Below are 15,662 nucleotides of genomic sequence, written 5' to 3'. Positions count from 1 at the left end.
AAATTATTCTTATGCTGTCATCAAACTTTATGCACCAAGAGCAATACTGAAAGATTGCGAAATGCTGATATATGCCATTAAAAGTGCCGTCAGAGCTACAGTGCCTGTTCGTGGGGTATCTCATGGCCTGGGCTTGCTATTCTGGGGCACTGAATTTCTCTTCAGTGTTGGTGCTTCCAGCAAACCTAATGCTCAGCACTGAGGTGACAATGTAGCCCAGCAGGGAAGGGGTTACAGCAAGGCAAAGTGCATCATAAATCCCCAGCAAGGCTTGGACTAACCACCAAAACCCGAGCTGACACTTCCCTGGCATGGCTCCATAGCGTGGTTTGTGCCTGGTTTCTTTCTTCCCTAAACCTCTTCCCTCCCCTCCCAGAGTGGAGAAGGCGCTGCCTAAGATCCAGACTCAGCACCATTTCTCCTCTTTTTTCCAAATAAACTCAGCCCCAGAAGAAACCCCCAGGGACCTCGGAGGAGGTGCCTTCTCCGGGCACTCAAGCAGTTAAATGCATTAAACATATCAGAGGTGAGGAAGGTGTAAGCACAAGGATTTTGGCACAGAGATGGTTGGTTGTTCCAGCCTCCTTCTGCTCTGAACTGTGTGGTTGTGATCAAACCAAGCAGCCCTACCCAGAGCCTGTGCCCGCAGAGCGGAGCAAGTGTGTGTCCGTCCACAGCAGCCCACGCAGAACCACCCCGAGAGCACAGGCTGCCAGGAGGTCAGAGGCAGGCAGGAGATGAGATGGTTTTCTGATGGGGGCTGGCAAAACAGGAGTTGTGGGTTTGGACCTATGTGTTATGCCAGTGGTCTGAAAGCAAGGAATGGATCTGGAGAAGGTAAAATAATTTAGACAGTTTCAGTGTTGTTTTCCCTCTAATAGTTAGTCAATGCAAAAGGTATAGATGAACTAACTGATACAGAACTAGCACTAGGTCATTGTGTAATGATAGGTAATGATAGAAAAAGGCCAAAGATCTCCCTACAGTATATCTGGCTCACTGTGCTGGCTGGGCTCATGTCCGGCTTGTACAGGAGAGTGGCATGCGAGGCAGTTACGCTGCAGCGTCACGTTCGCCAGCCCAAATCAATGATCGTCTCATCAGCGTGTGCATTGGGAAAAAACAGATACAAGCCCCTTGTCAGGTCTCCAAGAGAAGGAGGAGGCAGCGAGGCCATCCCTGGCACTGACCCAGCCTGGAGCTGGCCATGGCCGGGTGACACATCCCTCCTCGCTGGTCCTGCCGACTTTGTGGAGCCCGAGGCGTTGGGTGGAGCAGCCGTGCCTGCTGCTCTCCACAGGGCTGAGGGAAAGCACAGTCCTGCCTGCCCCGCCTGCGGCCAGACAACCCCGTGCCAGGTCTCCGAGATGCCCCATGTACACACCGTATGGCCCCAGCTGTGCCCAAACACATGCCTGTGCTGCCAAGCCTGCTGAGCCCTGGCCACGTCTTCTAGTTGAAGAAAGAAACCCCATATTTCTCCCTTTGCCACCCAAAAGGCAGTAGGAAAGCAACAGCTGAGGGCTGAATATTGGCTCAGCGCTTGGCCTGGATAAGCAAGAGACAAAGTGGTGTTTGCTACAGGGCTAATTAGAGCTATTACATCAATTTGTCTGCGAAATGAGCAGTGACCACAGCTCCACCAGGTGAATCCTGACTTCGGCAGGACTGTCTGGGCCGAGCGCTGGGACTCTGCTCCCATGGGGCTCACCGGACGCCCCGCCACATTCTGCCCAACCCAACAGGCTTCTGTCTGGCTCTGCTGCTGCCTCCCCTGCCCTCACCACCATAGACATCAGCGTCTCGTTAACAGGAGTGTGTTTATTGTCCTCAATGGGGAGGCAAGACAAGGAGCTTCAACCCGCTGACTGATGGGTCTCGTGGAGCGCTGCCTTCCTACCAGGGCCGTGCCGCCCTCCCTCGGTGGACACAGCTCTGGGTGCTTCATCCCCTTCGTTGCAGAGTCCTGGGATTTCAGGACAACTGCCACAATGTTTGCTACATTTTTTATTTTCTTATTAATTTTTGTTCTCTCTCTCAAAGGCCCAGCCCCTCAAGGCTGGACATGAGATAGACTATTTGCTTAAAGAAATAAAAAAGGACTTTCCAGCTCTCCTGGTCACAGACAAAAGGATTTAAAGTATAAGCCAGAGGGCTTAGGAAGCAGCAGATAAAAGCAATTTTCCAATGGTTGTCTTAATATATATTGAAAAACAGGGGCTTTTTAGCTAAGCTCATGATTGGTTTTGGATTTAACTCCTAACCTTAAGCACCTGAGCACAGGGGTGCTACATTTCTCCCCCTCTTCTAGCAGGGGCAGTGTGCATGTGCACAGGCTGGACCCCGAGAGAGGGCAGGGGGATGGCAGCGGCTGCACAGATCCAGCACTAACTCACCTGATTTTGGGGCTTTCTTAGAATCACAGACTCATTTTGGTTGGAAGAGACACCTAAGATCATTGAGTCCAACCATAACCTAACTCCAGCACTAAACCATATCTCTAAGAGTTTCATGTATACGTCTTTTAAAACCCTCCAGGGATGGTGACTCCACCACTGCCCTGGGCTGCCTGTTCCAACGCCTGACAACCCCTTCTGTGAAGAAATGTTTCCTAATATCCAATCTCACGTGCCATGGGGCCTGAGGAATTGCACTGCCCTGGCACAGCACAGCCCCTGAACAGGGCCAGGACAGGGGACACAGTGAACAATGGAGGAATTGCACCTCTGTGCGCTGTGGTCTGGGGTGGGGAGCATTGTGATGAGAAACCCGGGGCAGGGAAAGGCTGGTGGTTGTGAAACCATGAAAGCAGGGAAAAGAGAGGTAACTGCATCCTGAGAGCATGAAGCTTATCTGATTTCTGGGACAGGACCCTTGCAGGGGAGCATCTTCCCATCACACTGTTGCCACTGATGTCTGCAGACCCACGTGGAAGGCAGCTTGCTCTGTGCTGGAGCCTGGCTACAAAGAAATTTCTGCGTTCCTGTTATTCTTTGCCATTTAAGGATTTCAAACAGACAGCAAATACGTCAGGAAAAGACATGCCACCACCACGCTCGCCTCCGAGTGTTGCAGATGGTGCCAGACCTGACGCCAGGCTTGTGAAGATCCAGGGCACGGTGCTCTCCTGACAGTTTTGCCTGCAGACACGTTGCAGACCCAGGGGGGGCTGCCAGCAGCCGGCTGGTCCCCACTGGGCCACACATGGGCTCACAGCCCCTGGTGATCCATGAGCCGGACGCTGACCAGCAGGCACAAAGCAGGAATTACCCACGCAGAGGGACATCTGCTTCGCTAGAGCTACCCGATTCCTTAAGGAGCTTCTAACAGCAGTCGGAACCCTCTCTGGTAGGAGACACCCTGTCTTGTGCCCTTACCCTGGACGAGTGACGCCGTTTGTCTTGCAGGACAGGCTGTGATGGTGCAGTTGGGAGTGCATGGTACATCAAACTGTGAGGTGCAGGAAGGGAGGCGGAAGCTCGGGCTCCCTGGCTCTGTGGGAGAGGATGAGCAGGGGCTGCAGGTTCCCAGGAGAACCTGGACTCCCCAGCTGTGGAGCTGCATCCCGGCGCTGCTGTCCCACGGCGTGGGAAGGAGGTTGGGGTGAAAGGTGGGAGACGGCGGTGATGGGAGAGCTGCAGGTGTGAGCGCTGCCCGAGGGAGGGGGGCTGCGGACAGCAGTAGGGTGGCAGTGAGAAAACAAACTGAACAGAGCAGAAAAAAACCACAAACCCAAGCCTTGGCGGCAGCCTGCCAGCTCCAGTTGGTTTCGTAAGGACGTTTCAGCCTAAAAATAGACAAATACTCAGCCAAAAAAAGTCAAATCTTTCTGCACTGAATCTGTCACACACAGCCCTTTGCAAGGCAGGAAGACGTTCCTGTTGGGTCTGTCAGCCGGCGATGAGAACAGATTATCCAGGGTTCAAGACGGCAGTTCAGCAGGTTTCCCTGGGGGTGAATGCCCTGTGCTATGTTTATCGGTGGTGCTGGCTGCACCTCATCTCTAAGCAAAGTGTGAAAAGAGAAGAGACTGTTCCCAAATTCTGGCAGCGTGCCCTCCTCCAGGCAGCGTGAACTACTGCCTGGCTCCTGCCCTTTCAGGTGGGAGACTTGCCACAAGTGGGACAGCCCTGATGGGTATTGTGGGTCATTAAATAGCAATTTATTAAGTCAAGATGTCAAGATTTTACTAATCCCCAGGCCAAAGACAACGTTGTTACAATGCAACGTGGCAATGAAAATGGCAGGGAGGTGGCAGGTACTGCTGCCTCTTTGTCCCTGAGGAATGAACTACCTACGTAACTTCTCAGCTCCTCCTTGTAGAGCAGTCTGTGTTGTCTCTTGGGTCTCTTCAAACAGACCTTAGAGAGATTTTTTGGGGGTAAAGCAGGATTAGGAGAGGGGAAGTGACAGCACTGTACCACCAGCTTTTGCCTGCAAGATCCATATTTGAAGAGGTGCTGAGTTTTTAGTGAAGGTGCCTGCAGGACTTGCTATTTCAGATGGAAAGGCAGCAAGCAAAGCCTTAGAGCTCTGGTTCAGCTGATGAACGCTTTCCTGGATGTTTCCATGTCGCTGGGTGCTGCCTCAAGCTCCCTTTCAAAGCCCAGCTCTGTAGCTCCTCCTTTTGATGGAAGAAGTTAAGTGGGGGGGTGACGGCATCTCAGATACCTTCACACAGGCCATGAGGGGATACAGTCCTTCAGAAACCAGGTGTTCACAAGGGATGGGACCTCCTACTTTTCCTTCTCCTTCATTTTCTGTAGAGTTTGCATGAGCTCCAGCCAGGAAATGTCTTTTAAGACAGTCCTCCCTTTCCTTGTTGACTTACATGTGTGGCTTGGAAAAGGTAAAGGGCAGATCCCAGCTCTGGGACTGAGCTTCTGGGTGGTCTCTCCTCTGTGCCTGCGTCTGAGAAGGGACAAGTGGGGTGGCCATTAGAACAAGTGGCAATGTCTCACAATGGAGCTGTCATGCAGAGAGTCCTGTAGGCTTCTGCTCCTCCTGCTCGTAATTGAGTTTTCTGGTGAGGAAGCTCAGTCCTCACGCTCTCCTAGCAGTGTTTGGTGTGATGGGAAGGTGAGCATTGTTTAACACCCACCTTCAAAGTACTGTGACATGGTCTCCAGCCTGCTTTGGGCCAACAGAGGCAGCCTCTGGAGAGATTGCACCCAATTTTGGTGAAATTGGATCTCCAGGTAGATGAAGACTGAGGGGGAGATGTTGGAAAACATTCAGCTGATTTCAAAGACAATATATTTCCTGTTGTGCCTTTCCTCCAGAGCTCATACTCAGCCTTAGGTGTAACCACATAATGACAGTTATTCCTTAATTTATGAGGCCCATAACGAAGCCTGAGACCTCTACCAAGCCCTGCTAGACTCCAACCAGCTGATGCTCAGCCCATCCCCATCTCCCCCACCTCGCACTTCCAGGTGCAGCCCTGCTCCAGACCTGGCACCCCAGACCTCGCAGGGCTGTTCCTCCCTGGAGATCTATTTGCATCTCATTTGTGGGAACTGAGCAAGGCTGGCGATTCCAGTCAACCAGCTCTGGCCTTTACGAGCCATTTTGTTTTGCTTATCATAGGGGGAACTTAATTATTCAGAGCTGGTGGGCATATTTACTCACGGAGGTAAATTAAAGCATAAATTCAGACAAATGTATCTACGTCTCCACTTGTGATGTATTTTCCCTTTCTGCTTTATTGGTGCTTGGGCTCCAAGAAAACAAAGGTGGGCTGTTCAATAAACAGCACAACGCAAGTCATCCCAATTAATTGTATTGTTCTATTTATGCTTCTACTCCCTCCAATTAAATGCAAGGGAGGGCAAGTGACAGGCACGAGTAAGATGGGTGTGCAGAAAACCATATTCTAATGCAAAAGCTGTGATGAGAAAATGGAATCTATGCACCTGACAGGAATATTAATACAGAACCTTGACCTATAATTTTTCTTTTTTCAGTCTGAGGGAGCTAGCAACAATTGCAGCTCATTAAAACAGACCATGTCCTGACAGCCGTGCATAATGCCCATGTCCCACAGGTCCCACGGTCTAAACGTGGTGAAACCAGCAAGGTAAATACTTAGACCATGGGACTTGCTCGCCGTGGGCATTATCAGAGCTGCATGGCCCTGCATGCCTGGGAACAGGAGACTGCAGCCAACCCTAAAGACCCCTTCTGCCTTCTAAACCCTGTGTCTTGAGAGAAAGAGCGAGGAGAAAAACAAACAAACAAAAGGCAAACCCAAAAGTGCCGGTTTGGATTGGACCTCTGGAGTCCATCTGGACCATTCCTCTGTTCAAAGCAAGGCCAACTTCAAAGTTAAATTCAGTTTGAAAGTCAGCTCAGGTGACTCAGAGTTGAGTATTTCCAAGGACGGAGGTTTTACAGCCTCTCTGTGCAGCCTGTTCCAACGCTGCCTGGTCGGGGCTCCGCCTGGAAGCCGTTCACCACATCACAACAACATCTGGCTCAAATTTCTTAACTGTTTTCTCGATCCAAAGTGTGCGTTGGCATGTGGGATGCAATAAGTATCAGTAGGAAAGGTGATATCATCATGCAAAGACAATTCTTTTGCAAGGAAAAGAGACCAGAAAACAGTCCCACATGAGACACGGTGAGAAGGAAGGCACTGCAGTATTTTATTCTGAGTTTGATGCTGCTTTTCTATAAGGCATTGCCAGTGGAGTTCTTGAAGATGAAGCGACCAAAGTGTTCTCTGTTTTGGGCTTTGTACTTGGCATAGACTTGAGATGCCAGGGCAGTGGTCAGCTATGGTACAGACACAATTGCATCTCTCTCCACGGAGCAGTGAGGTCTGTATCCCTCTCCAGAGGCATCTCTCCCTCCTGTCACTCCCTATGGAGAGAGCCAAGAGCAACAAGCTTCCTGACACCTCCGATATGTGTGAAGATGGATAGGTTGAACGCAGGCCTAAAATATTTTACATTTTCACGGTAGTTTCACAGCCCTGGAATTATCAAATGCTCTTTCAATGTACTTGGAAGCAGGAGGAGAATAACTTGAGACAGATTTTGGCTTTTTTGTGTCTGTGTACTCGCAAACTGTTTCTGCCTACACATCTTGCAGGGCCAGTGCAGGTTTGGATATGTGCACAGAAAACGGGTGCTCAAGTGGGTGCTCTATCTGCTCTGTTCTTCCCCTGAAGTTCAGAGGCCATTTGAAGCAGGTCCCCATCCCTGGGTGGTTAAGATCAAACTTGCCCTATGCACTGTACTCCACTGACCAGGCTAGTTAGGAACTCAAGGCAAGGAAACACAAGACAATTTAAAAATCTGAACAAAAGTAGGAGATTAAGGAAACCAGCTGGAAACCTCTATTTTGCTGATTTTGAAAGCAAAATGTGGGTCACAGATGTGCTTCCACAGACAGAAACTGGCTGGAGAAGAAAAAGACATCAGCAGTGCCCCCACTCTTTGATGATCAGAGGTAGATTTAGCTCCCAGGCATGGAGACAAGAAAGGAAGAGGAGATGAAGTAGGAACAAAAACATAATCAAGAGATTAGGAATATGGGACTCAACCCACCCGTAAATTTGCCTTAGGGAACAATGAAAAAAATGCAGTAATGACAAAAAGATGAAACCAACTGCTCCATCTTACTCTCTTCCCTTCCCTTGCTGTCCTTATGGTTTTACATTTTGTGGTCCAAGACACGGGAGGCCCTTTACAGAACCTCCTCTCTTCCTTGGTCATGGTTTTTTTTTTTCTAAAGTGCTGTTTCCTTCCGTTCCTCGCACTAGTCGTGAAATCCCTGCTAAGGGACAAGCTGACTTTAGAGCCTAGAAGAAGCAAATCTTTGCAGGGGAGTTCATACCATTAGGCAGGCATGCACGGCAGAGTAGAAAGCAATGCGCTCCTGCCCATCTTTCACAGAAGAGAAAAGCTACTACTCACTTTTTGTTTAGACTAATACAAAACACTAAATCTGTTTTCAGTTACATTAATCATAGACTAATAAGAACCATGCTGCTAGCTCTTGCAGGCTGTTGATGAGCCTGTGACTTGGTCTCCCAGGGGCCGTAACAGAAGGTCTGTTGTTTGAGCTGTTTAAAAAAACCTCAAGGTAAAGCACTGGAGGAGCAACGTAGGACAACGGCAGCACTGACTCAGAGAAGCCCAAGTGGTGGTTCCTCAGAAATAGCCAGGCAGTGGAGGGGGCATTCTGAAAAACATTCCGGGCATTTGATGGGTGGTTTTTGGGGTGAAGGGGCCTGGACCATTCCTGAAGGTCCCACCTCTGCTGGCCATGACAGGACCTGTTCGCTTGGTGCCTTCAGGCTTTGTGACATGCGTCAAGCAGCCACAGACTGCTATTTCTACCTCCTGCAGCAAACTGCCCTATTGCCAGCAAAACACCAGTCCCTGTGGCTTAACACCGAGAGAAGCCTGAGATAAGAGCAATGCTAGTCCAGCTCACTGCCTGTCACTGTTTTTCAAACTTTGGGGAACTTCAGATGCACTTCTTGTCTGGAATTTATTTTTCTCAGCCCTAATGAAAACACATTTTGTAGTTGCTAGTGTTTTAAATCCAATATCAGTGTCGATAAAGATAAGCCCTTTCCCAGGGGGAAAAGAAATAGAAAACTGTCTCAAATTTTTTGCTCATGCAGAAGAAAACAACTCCAAAGCATTGAAGGATTAAATGAAAAATGTGCCTCTTTTCACTGGGTGTCCACTGGGCGTGAATAAGTGCCAACTGAGCTCTCACTCGCATCACCATCTGGTGCGACGGCACCAAGGCCTAGAGGTGCCGCAGGACGCGTTACAGTGCCCGGCACTGTGACAGCATCTCTGCTCCTGGTGACAGAACCACCAGAGCCTCCTAAACAGCAGCAGGTCCACCAGTGCAAAGGACTTTGTTATCTCCAGCTTCACCACCTGACCCAGCCTGGAGAAAACAAGTGTCCAGCCATGGCACGATTCACAGTGTGGCCAAGGAGAAAGGCAGCACAGCCCTCCCCGGGCATGGAGGATCCTGCCTCCTCCTCTGGGTGGAGGAGATTTTGTTACAGACACAAAAACTCATTTTGCTGGGCTGCAACCAATGTTGATATTGCTGCGAAGACCACAGCACAGAGACTCTTCAGTTGATGTCTAGAAACTGCCTGTGGTTTCAGAGCCCTTGCTGATGAATTGCCCAGCAGCTGGTCACATTGGGAGGGCTATGCTTATTATTTTCAACTGCTATCTTGCACGGAAGGAAAATCAAAATACTTTCCTCAAGGTAATTGGCTCTAAAACAATTGAAGAATTTTCCACAAGGTTGTAATGCAATTAGGACTGGCATTTTCTGTAATTTATATCTCTAAAGGTATGTTTTTGCCATCAGACCTTAAAAAAAAAAAAAGAAAAAAGAAAAAAGAAATTGCTGGCAAGAGAAGGCTGATTTTGCTATTCCAGGCAATGAAATATAGATTAAACATGGATGTCCACCCAGTAGTGATTAAAAGGCAGCATAATGTCAGGATCATCCCTGAGATGTAGTCGCTCGTGGTGAGAAATGGTTGGGTAGGATGCTGTGACACCAACCACACATCTGCAGGTTTCCCATTTGGTTTCTGGTCAATGCCAAGTGATGTGTCATCACTCGCCTTCTGCTGCAGCACCACAAGAGCAGAAATAATCCTGCGCTCCCTAACTGCCCGGCCAGCTGGGATGGGAGGAGCTGGTGCAGGCTGGGCCAGTCAGCCTCACCACACAAAAAACCCATCAACTACGCCGGTGCCCGGGTTTGTGTTTTGACCGATATCCAGGAAAACCCGAAGCAGAGGTGCCAGAGAATCCGAACATGCAATAACAGCCCCAGAAGTGCATGAGTGAGCTGGTGAACTTGTTGACAGGGGATATTGTGAAAGCCAAAAGTATGGACATCACATTCCCCTGTCACCATCTGGGGAAGCCTTTATTTTCCTTACCACCAAAATATCCAAGGGTATAACCGGGGAAATGATCACTCCATGCTTGCTTGTTCCTTCTTATGCTTAACCACGTTTTACTGACTCGGTACAGGGCCAGGGGACATTTTGCCTGACTGCAACAGCTGCTGGGATTGAAATGATAGGATGAAAAGCTTTAGCCTCCTCGCCTAGGTGGAGGCAAACAGATTGGGTGAGTTAGCACTTGAAATGTGTCTGAACTGAAACTGAGGAAGCACTCAATGTTTCTTCAGAGCCAGAGCAGCTATTAGACGTCCTGTCCTTACGAGAGGATGAACCAAATCCATGGATTCAGACAATTACCATTAAAAAAAATCTGGATGTGGTCCCTGGTGGTAGAGATGCCAGCGGCTGTATGACGAGAATAACACAACGGCACTATAAAGGCAAAGACACGCCTTACTCTCGGTTGTAATCCAGCCGCCTATCAGTACAGTGCATGACTGTCAGAAAAGCAAACCCCGGAGCTGTGCCGCTGTACATGGCAGGTGATCGCACCCTCTGTTCTCTGTCAGACAAAGGAAGAAGCCATCAGCCATGTCCACAGGTTGGTCTGCCCCTGCTCACTAGATCTGTGTTTGTAGAAACCTACCTTGAGCCATCTGGGAGCAGTTTGGAAGCCTGGCCTTGGGGTCACAGACCTGACCCCAGACTGGCCAGAGGGGACACAAATGTCCTGCCTGATCTCTTCTGCCTTGCAGCAGCCTGTGACCAACACTCATCTCAGTCTGTAAACAGAACCACGTTCAGATCCACTGCTACGAGGTCATTAATTTCAGTTAAAACTTTAACAAGCCCAAATGCAGCTCCTTTCCACAAAAGACTATGGACAGGGATACTCACTATTGGGCCGAGTCATTAAGTTGATATTCCCGGGATCGATTGAAGCATTCTTGGATCCCAGAGTCTGCCCAGAGTCTCATCATGGCTGACAGCAGCTCTGGAGAGAAGGGCTCTGTGTCCTCCATCCGACTTACGACATCGCAGACCATCTTGGCATCAGCCTGCAGAGGAGAGAAACAAGAGGTCACAGAGATGCTCAAGGCAGAACTGGAAGCCAGAGATTTCAGAAAAAGTTCAACAAACTGTCGGGGACAAAGAGGCTCCATTTCTTGGGATGAGGCTTTGGGATCCACACTGTATGATCCAGCAGAGAGGGCAAAAGGAGGATGGAGCAAGGAAGCCAGAAGGAAAGAAGCTATTAGTGCAATCAACAAATATTTGTATTCAGCAGGCAAAGCAGTCTGTACTACATATGAGTGGACCTTCTTGGGAACAGAAGGAAATTCATATACATACAAGTACATTTTAAATTGTTAGCAAAGTGACACATTATCCTGCAAAGATACCCGTTTTAAATGAGCGTGTAACCTTGCTGGAGTAGGGGCTGTTTGTATCACAAAAAACAGCAAAAAGGCTCCAGAAACAATTTTTTGTCGTATGGTGATTTATTGCTTTTCCTGAATTCTTGTTCTTTGCTTTGAGCCCCTGCTCCAGGGGATAATTCCTGTTAACACAGACCACCTTGGCTGGCGGTGGTGCTTTGTGACTCAGAGGGAGCGGAATCTCCTGCGGTTCAGGAGTCTGGCAGGGAGGGCAGGGCCAGCTGGCTGTTTTAAGATGGAATCTTTTTTGGTGAGAAAAATGTGATTCGCTGGAACAGCATCTATTCCTGAAGGATAGTGCTCTGACACAGCTCAGGTCCGGAGGATGTCTCAGATTTAGGATGGGAATGTCTAGACAGCCTTGGAACAGCTGAGTCCAGCCCTACTGTACTAGTCCACAGTGGTTGATGTTTCACTCATTTGTGGAGCAGGACACCCAAATTCATGGCCCCCTCTGTCTGCTTTGCAGTAAGTGAATCTTCCACACCCCCCACAGACTCATGAAACCCCGAGGGTGTTGGTTAATTGGCAGAGTTCTTCTTTCACTGATTCAGAAATTTTGGACGTCTCATATTTCTACCAGCTGAAAGAAAGCTAATTGTTATTGCTATAAATAATTGGAAAAGAGAAGATCTTATTCCTTATGTGTGCTTACAATAAAACAGTGAAGACAACCTCCTTTTTTTATTACCCTTTCTCTTGTCTGCTAGATTGAACCCATTCTTGGACAAACACAGGTGGAAGTCCTCTCCTTCCAGGGTGTTTGGTCTAAGTCAGTGAACGCTGACCAGAAACATAAGTCTCACAAAGAGGAGTACAGGCAGTGTCCGTCCTTTGCTGTCACTGTCCCATGGCCAAACAACCCCTGTCCATCCCAGTGACCTATTTCATGAGCCCAAAGACACACACGGTTGAGTGTGCAGGTCCTGGGGAGCCTGTGCATCATCTGCTGGAGGAACTTCTCCATCCTTCCTGCTGCAGCAGGCTCTGTCCTGCTCCTCCGCCCAGCCAGGGGTTGCTGGACCTCCTGCCTGATGCTCAGATTGGGCAGCTCTAAAGGGGACAGCCCAACTAGGGAATGGGTCGCTCCCCGCTGGGGACAAGGTGTGACAGGTTTTGTGGCAAAGCAAGTAGACTACACCTTAGGTCACCAGTACAAAGAGAAGTGGAGGAGTGCCCATGTTGAAGAGCACCGCGATAACCTAATTGCAGGGGTGGGAAGGACAAGGGGTACGACATGGCCCGCAAGGCCACGATCAGAACTCCTCTGCAGCCTCTCTTTATTGAATACTGAAATTGCTGAAAAATCACAAACCACAAGCACTGGAGACTGGTGCTGCTGGAGGTTTCAATACTCAGAGAAAGCCCCAAGCCCCCGGAACATCCAGTGTTTATGGGCTGTGGAAATCTCCACACTGTATGGAGACACCATCCCATAAAATTTAATGGGGTGAAGTCTCTATGCTTCGAAGACTTTATGAACATGAAGTCTTTCTTGCAGAATACTTAACTTCATATTTTACTGCCCAGGAATCCTCTCACCCCTCTGTACAGACTCTGCTCATTTTGCAGATATAGTATCGGTGACTCACACCTCAAAGCTAAGACAAACGAAGAACCTTGAAGAGTTCAGTTAATTTCAAAAGTTTGTTTTCTGCCCTGGAGTGCTTCTTGAGCTCAGTGAATATTCACAAATCATCAGTACAGTTTTCCTGCCCTGCTGGAGCTGTACTTTTGCTCTTTTCACAGACTCTAAATAACACCAAACCTGCTAATGGCCAGTCTGCTCTGAGCTGCAGTCTGGCGTGGCCTTGTTATTTGTGCATGGGTAGTGCAGAAAAAGCATCCATGCTTTCAGTCAGGTAGGAAGGAGGTCTTTCCTGTGTTATCTTGACTACTGCGGGGGAATAATAGGTGTAAGTCACAGATCTGTTCATCTGTCTGTGATGGTAAAGCACATTTGAAGCTCTTATGGGCGGGGTCTGGGCTGCTTCTGAGCTTTGTGTATTCAACTGCAGGTTGCTTTCTGCAAAGCTTTAGAGGGAACATCACAGTCATCACACTTCCTGTGCTGGGAAAGAGCTGCCTCACCTTTTCCACCACTGAGACTTGTGGAAGTCCCTTGTGACTTAAGATGCATCGCAAGAGGGTTTGAGCAAAAGACACAGACAAACAGCGATGACCGGGCAGAACGGGAGTGAACAGGACAGGCAGCCCTGCCCGCGGTTATCAGCTCTGCTTGGACCAGAAGTGAGGCTGAGCTCGTAGGACAGGGGATTATTTTGGTCCATGTTCCTCAGCAGTCACCAGAGGTCCCTTCTGGGGATGAGAGAGGTTGTCCTCCCGCACAGCCAACCGAGAACTGACAGGGGAGTGACTTGTAGAAAAGTTTATTGGTCCTGCTGAATGGTAATAAAAATATTCCAGCCTTAGTATTATTTTGCAGAGTGAGCCATTGAACTCTCCTTTGTGCAGACACAGAAAAAGCAGGTGAAATGAATATTTTTAAAAATACTCCTCCCCCCTACCAAGGATGAAGTCCCTGTGTCAGGGAGCATGGGGCCATCCAGGAGTTCAGCCATTTGTTAGATGATTTAACGAGCAATTAATGATCCAAGAAGAAAAGATGCCCCTTTCTTTTCTCACTCTCCAGGCTGCATCTCAAGCTGAGAATGACATTAAAATCTCCAGCCCCCCCTGGGCCCAGCAGGTAGATTTTTAAATATGGCCTGATTGACTTTTGCCTTCCCGCCTCCCCCGGGTCTGGTGCTCCCGCTTTTCCCAAGGCGAGAGGAGCCGAACCTCCTGCCACGCTGTGCCTCTGTACTAAAGCCAGCAATTAAACAAAGCAAAACAAAACAGACCAACCAACCAGCCCCCCACCCCACAGTTCCCATCCAACAGGGTTTTCATTAATGAATATCACGGTGGTATTTCAGCTACTTTGGGAGCTAAAAGCAGGCAGCGCTTTCCCCCCGAGACTGCTGGAAGGAGCCATAAAATGGTGCAAAGCTGCTCCCCCCACTGCTGCCTCTGCCTTTCCCCAGCTGCTCCATCTCCCATCCCCTCGGTACCACTGGCCGGGAGGAGGGTAAGGGGACGGGCTGGTCTCCTCAGGCTGGTTCTCACACGGCAGGAGCATCCCAGCCCATCCCTGGAGCTTTCCCATGTGTCCCGCTGCCACTCCCCAACTGCCCGTGTTTTCCACAGAGGGTCAAAGCCTCCAGCCCTGAGCTGATCGCATGGGCGTTGTTTGTTACTGAGGGCAGGATTTGTTAATCTCTGGGTCACTCCTGAGTGCTGGACGTGTCCACCTGCAGTAGGAGACCTGGAGTTGGTTGGGCTTGGCTTGGGGAAACAGCTGAGCTCAGAAACCCTGGGATAGAAGACCCTTTGTTAAAGAGCAAACCTCCATATCAATCAGGGAAAGGAGAGGGCTCGGTAGGGCCAGGGCAAGGCGGGGTTTTAATATGACAGTAAAATCCATAGGCAGATGTGAACAAGAAGCTTGTAAACTTAGTGGGAAGACAGTGCGCCTCCTTTCTAACCCCAGGTTGTGCATCTGCCTTCGCACCAGACACATGGTACAAATTCAGTCCATAAGGGGATGCGTTTTCTCACTAACCTGGACATAACCACGGTTATTTAATTGTCTCACATATGTCAACTGTCACCAAGCACACAGGCTGTGCTCAGCAAGCAAACTTGTGACTTCAGTTGCAACAGCCACAGAGTCCAATTAATTTGTTACCTTGCTGTAAGGGAGAGGGGCTCTTCCTAGCAGCCTGACGTTACCGGCAGTCATGTCTGTCTCTGCAAGCCAGTTATTTTTCATCATGAAGATCTAGATCACCCCTCATTATTTGTTCCTCATCACCAGCCATGATCTGTGCCCACGAAGGTACCAGCAGAGCTGCTCCTGCCCTGCCTACCATGGAGTTGTACTGGAGTGGGACTCAGGTCCTCATCTCTGTGAGCATCCCAAGACAAATCCTGGTTCTGATCCTTTTGAAATACTTGGACACTAACTAGGGGACTTTTTTCCTTTTATTTTTTTCCCCCAAAAGCAATAGTTTTCTGGAAGGAGACAATTTAAGGGAAAGGCAAAGCCTTGTGTGAAGATATGTGGTACAAATCTGCAAAACCCTATAGAGCTGCACCGACTTACACCCACAGGAGAGCTGACCCAGGGTGTCACATTGTACCGTGCTTTCCTTTTGGTGAATTAAATTCCAGTAAACATAATTTTTGCTGTTATTTACTCTAATTAGTCATACTTGTCACTCAGCCCATCTCAAAGGTTAACACTGGGG

The 15,662-nt window shown here is 49.1% G+C and overlaps 1 protein-coding gene across 3 annotated transcripts in view; it reads right to left on the bottom strand.

Annotated features, from left to right (window-relative positions):
• GNAO1 (G protein subunit alpha o1) overlaps positions 1–15,662 on the bottom strand; it is a 145,704-nt gene that overhangs the window by 40,892 nt on the left and 89,150 nt on the right. For all 3 annotated transcript variants that reach the window (XM_065028936.1, XM_065028937.1, XM_065028935.1), the window contains exon 4: positions 10,808–10,968. In XM_065028936.1, coding sequence (XP_064885008.1) covers positions 10,808–10,968 — 161 coding nt within the window. The remainder of the gene's footprint in view (positions 1–10,807; positions 10,969–15,662) is intronic.

The sequence above is a fragment of the Columba livia genome, chromosome 13 (assembly GCF_036013475.1).
Source record: "Columba livia isolate bColLiv1 breed racing homer chromosome 13, bColLiv1.pat.W.v2, whole genome shotgun sequence".
NCBI lineage: Eukaryota > Metazoa > Chordata > Aves > Columbiformes > Columbidae > Columba > Columba livia.
Note: the sequence above shows the minus strand (reverse complement) of the source record. Positions and strands in the feature narration are given on the sequence as shown.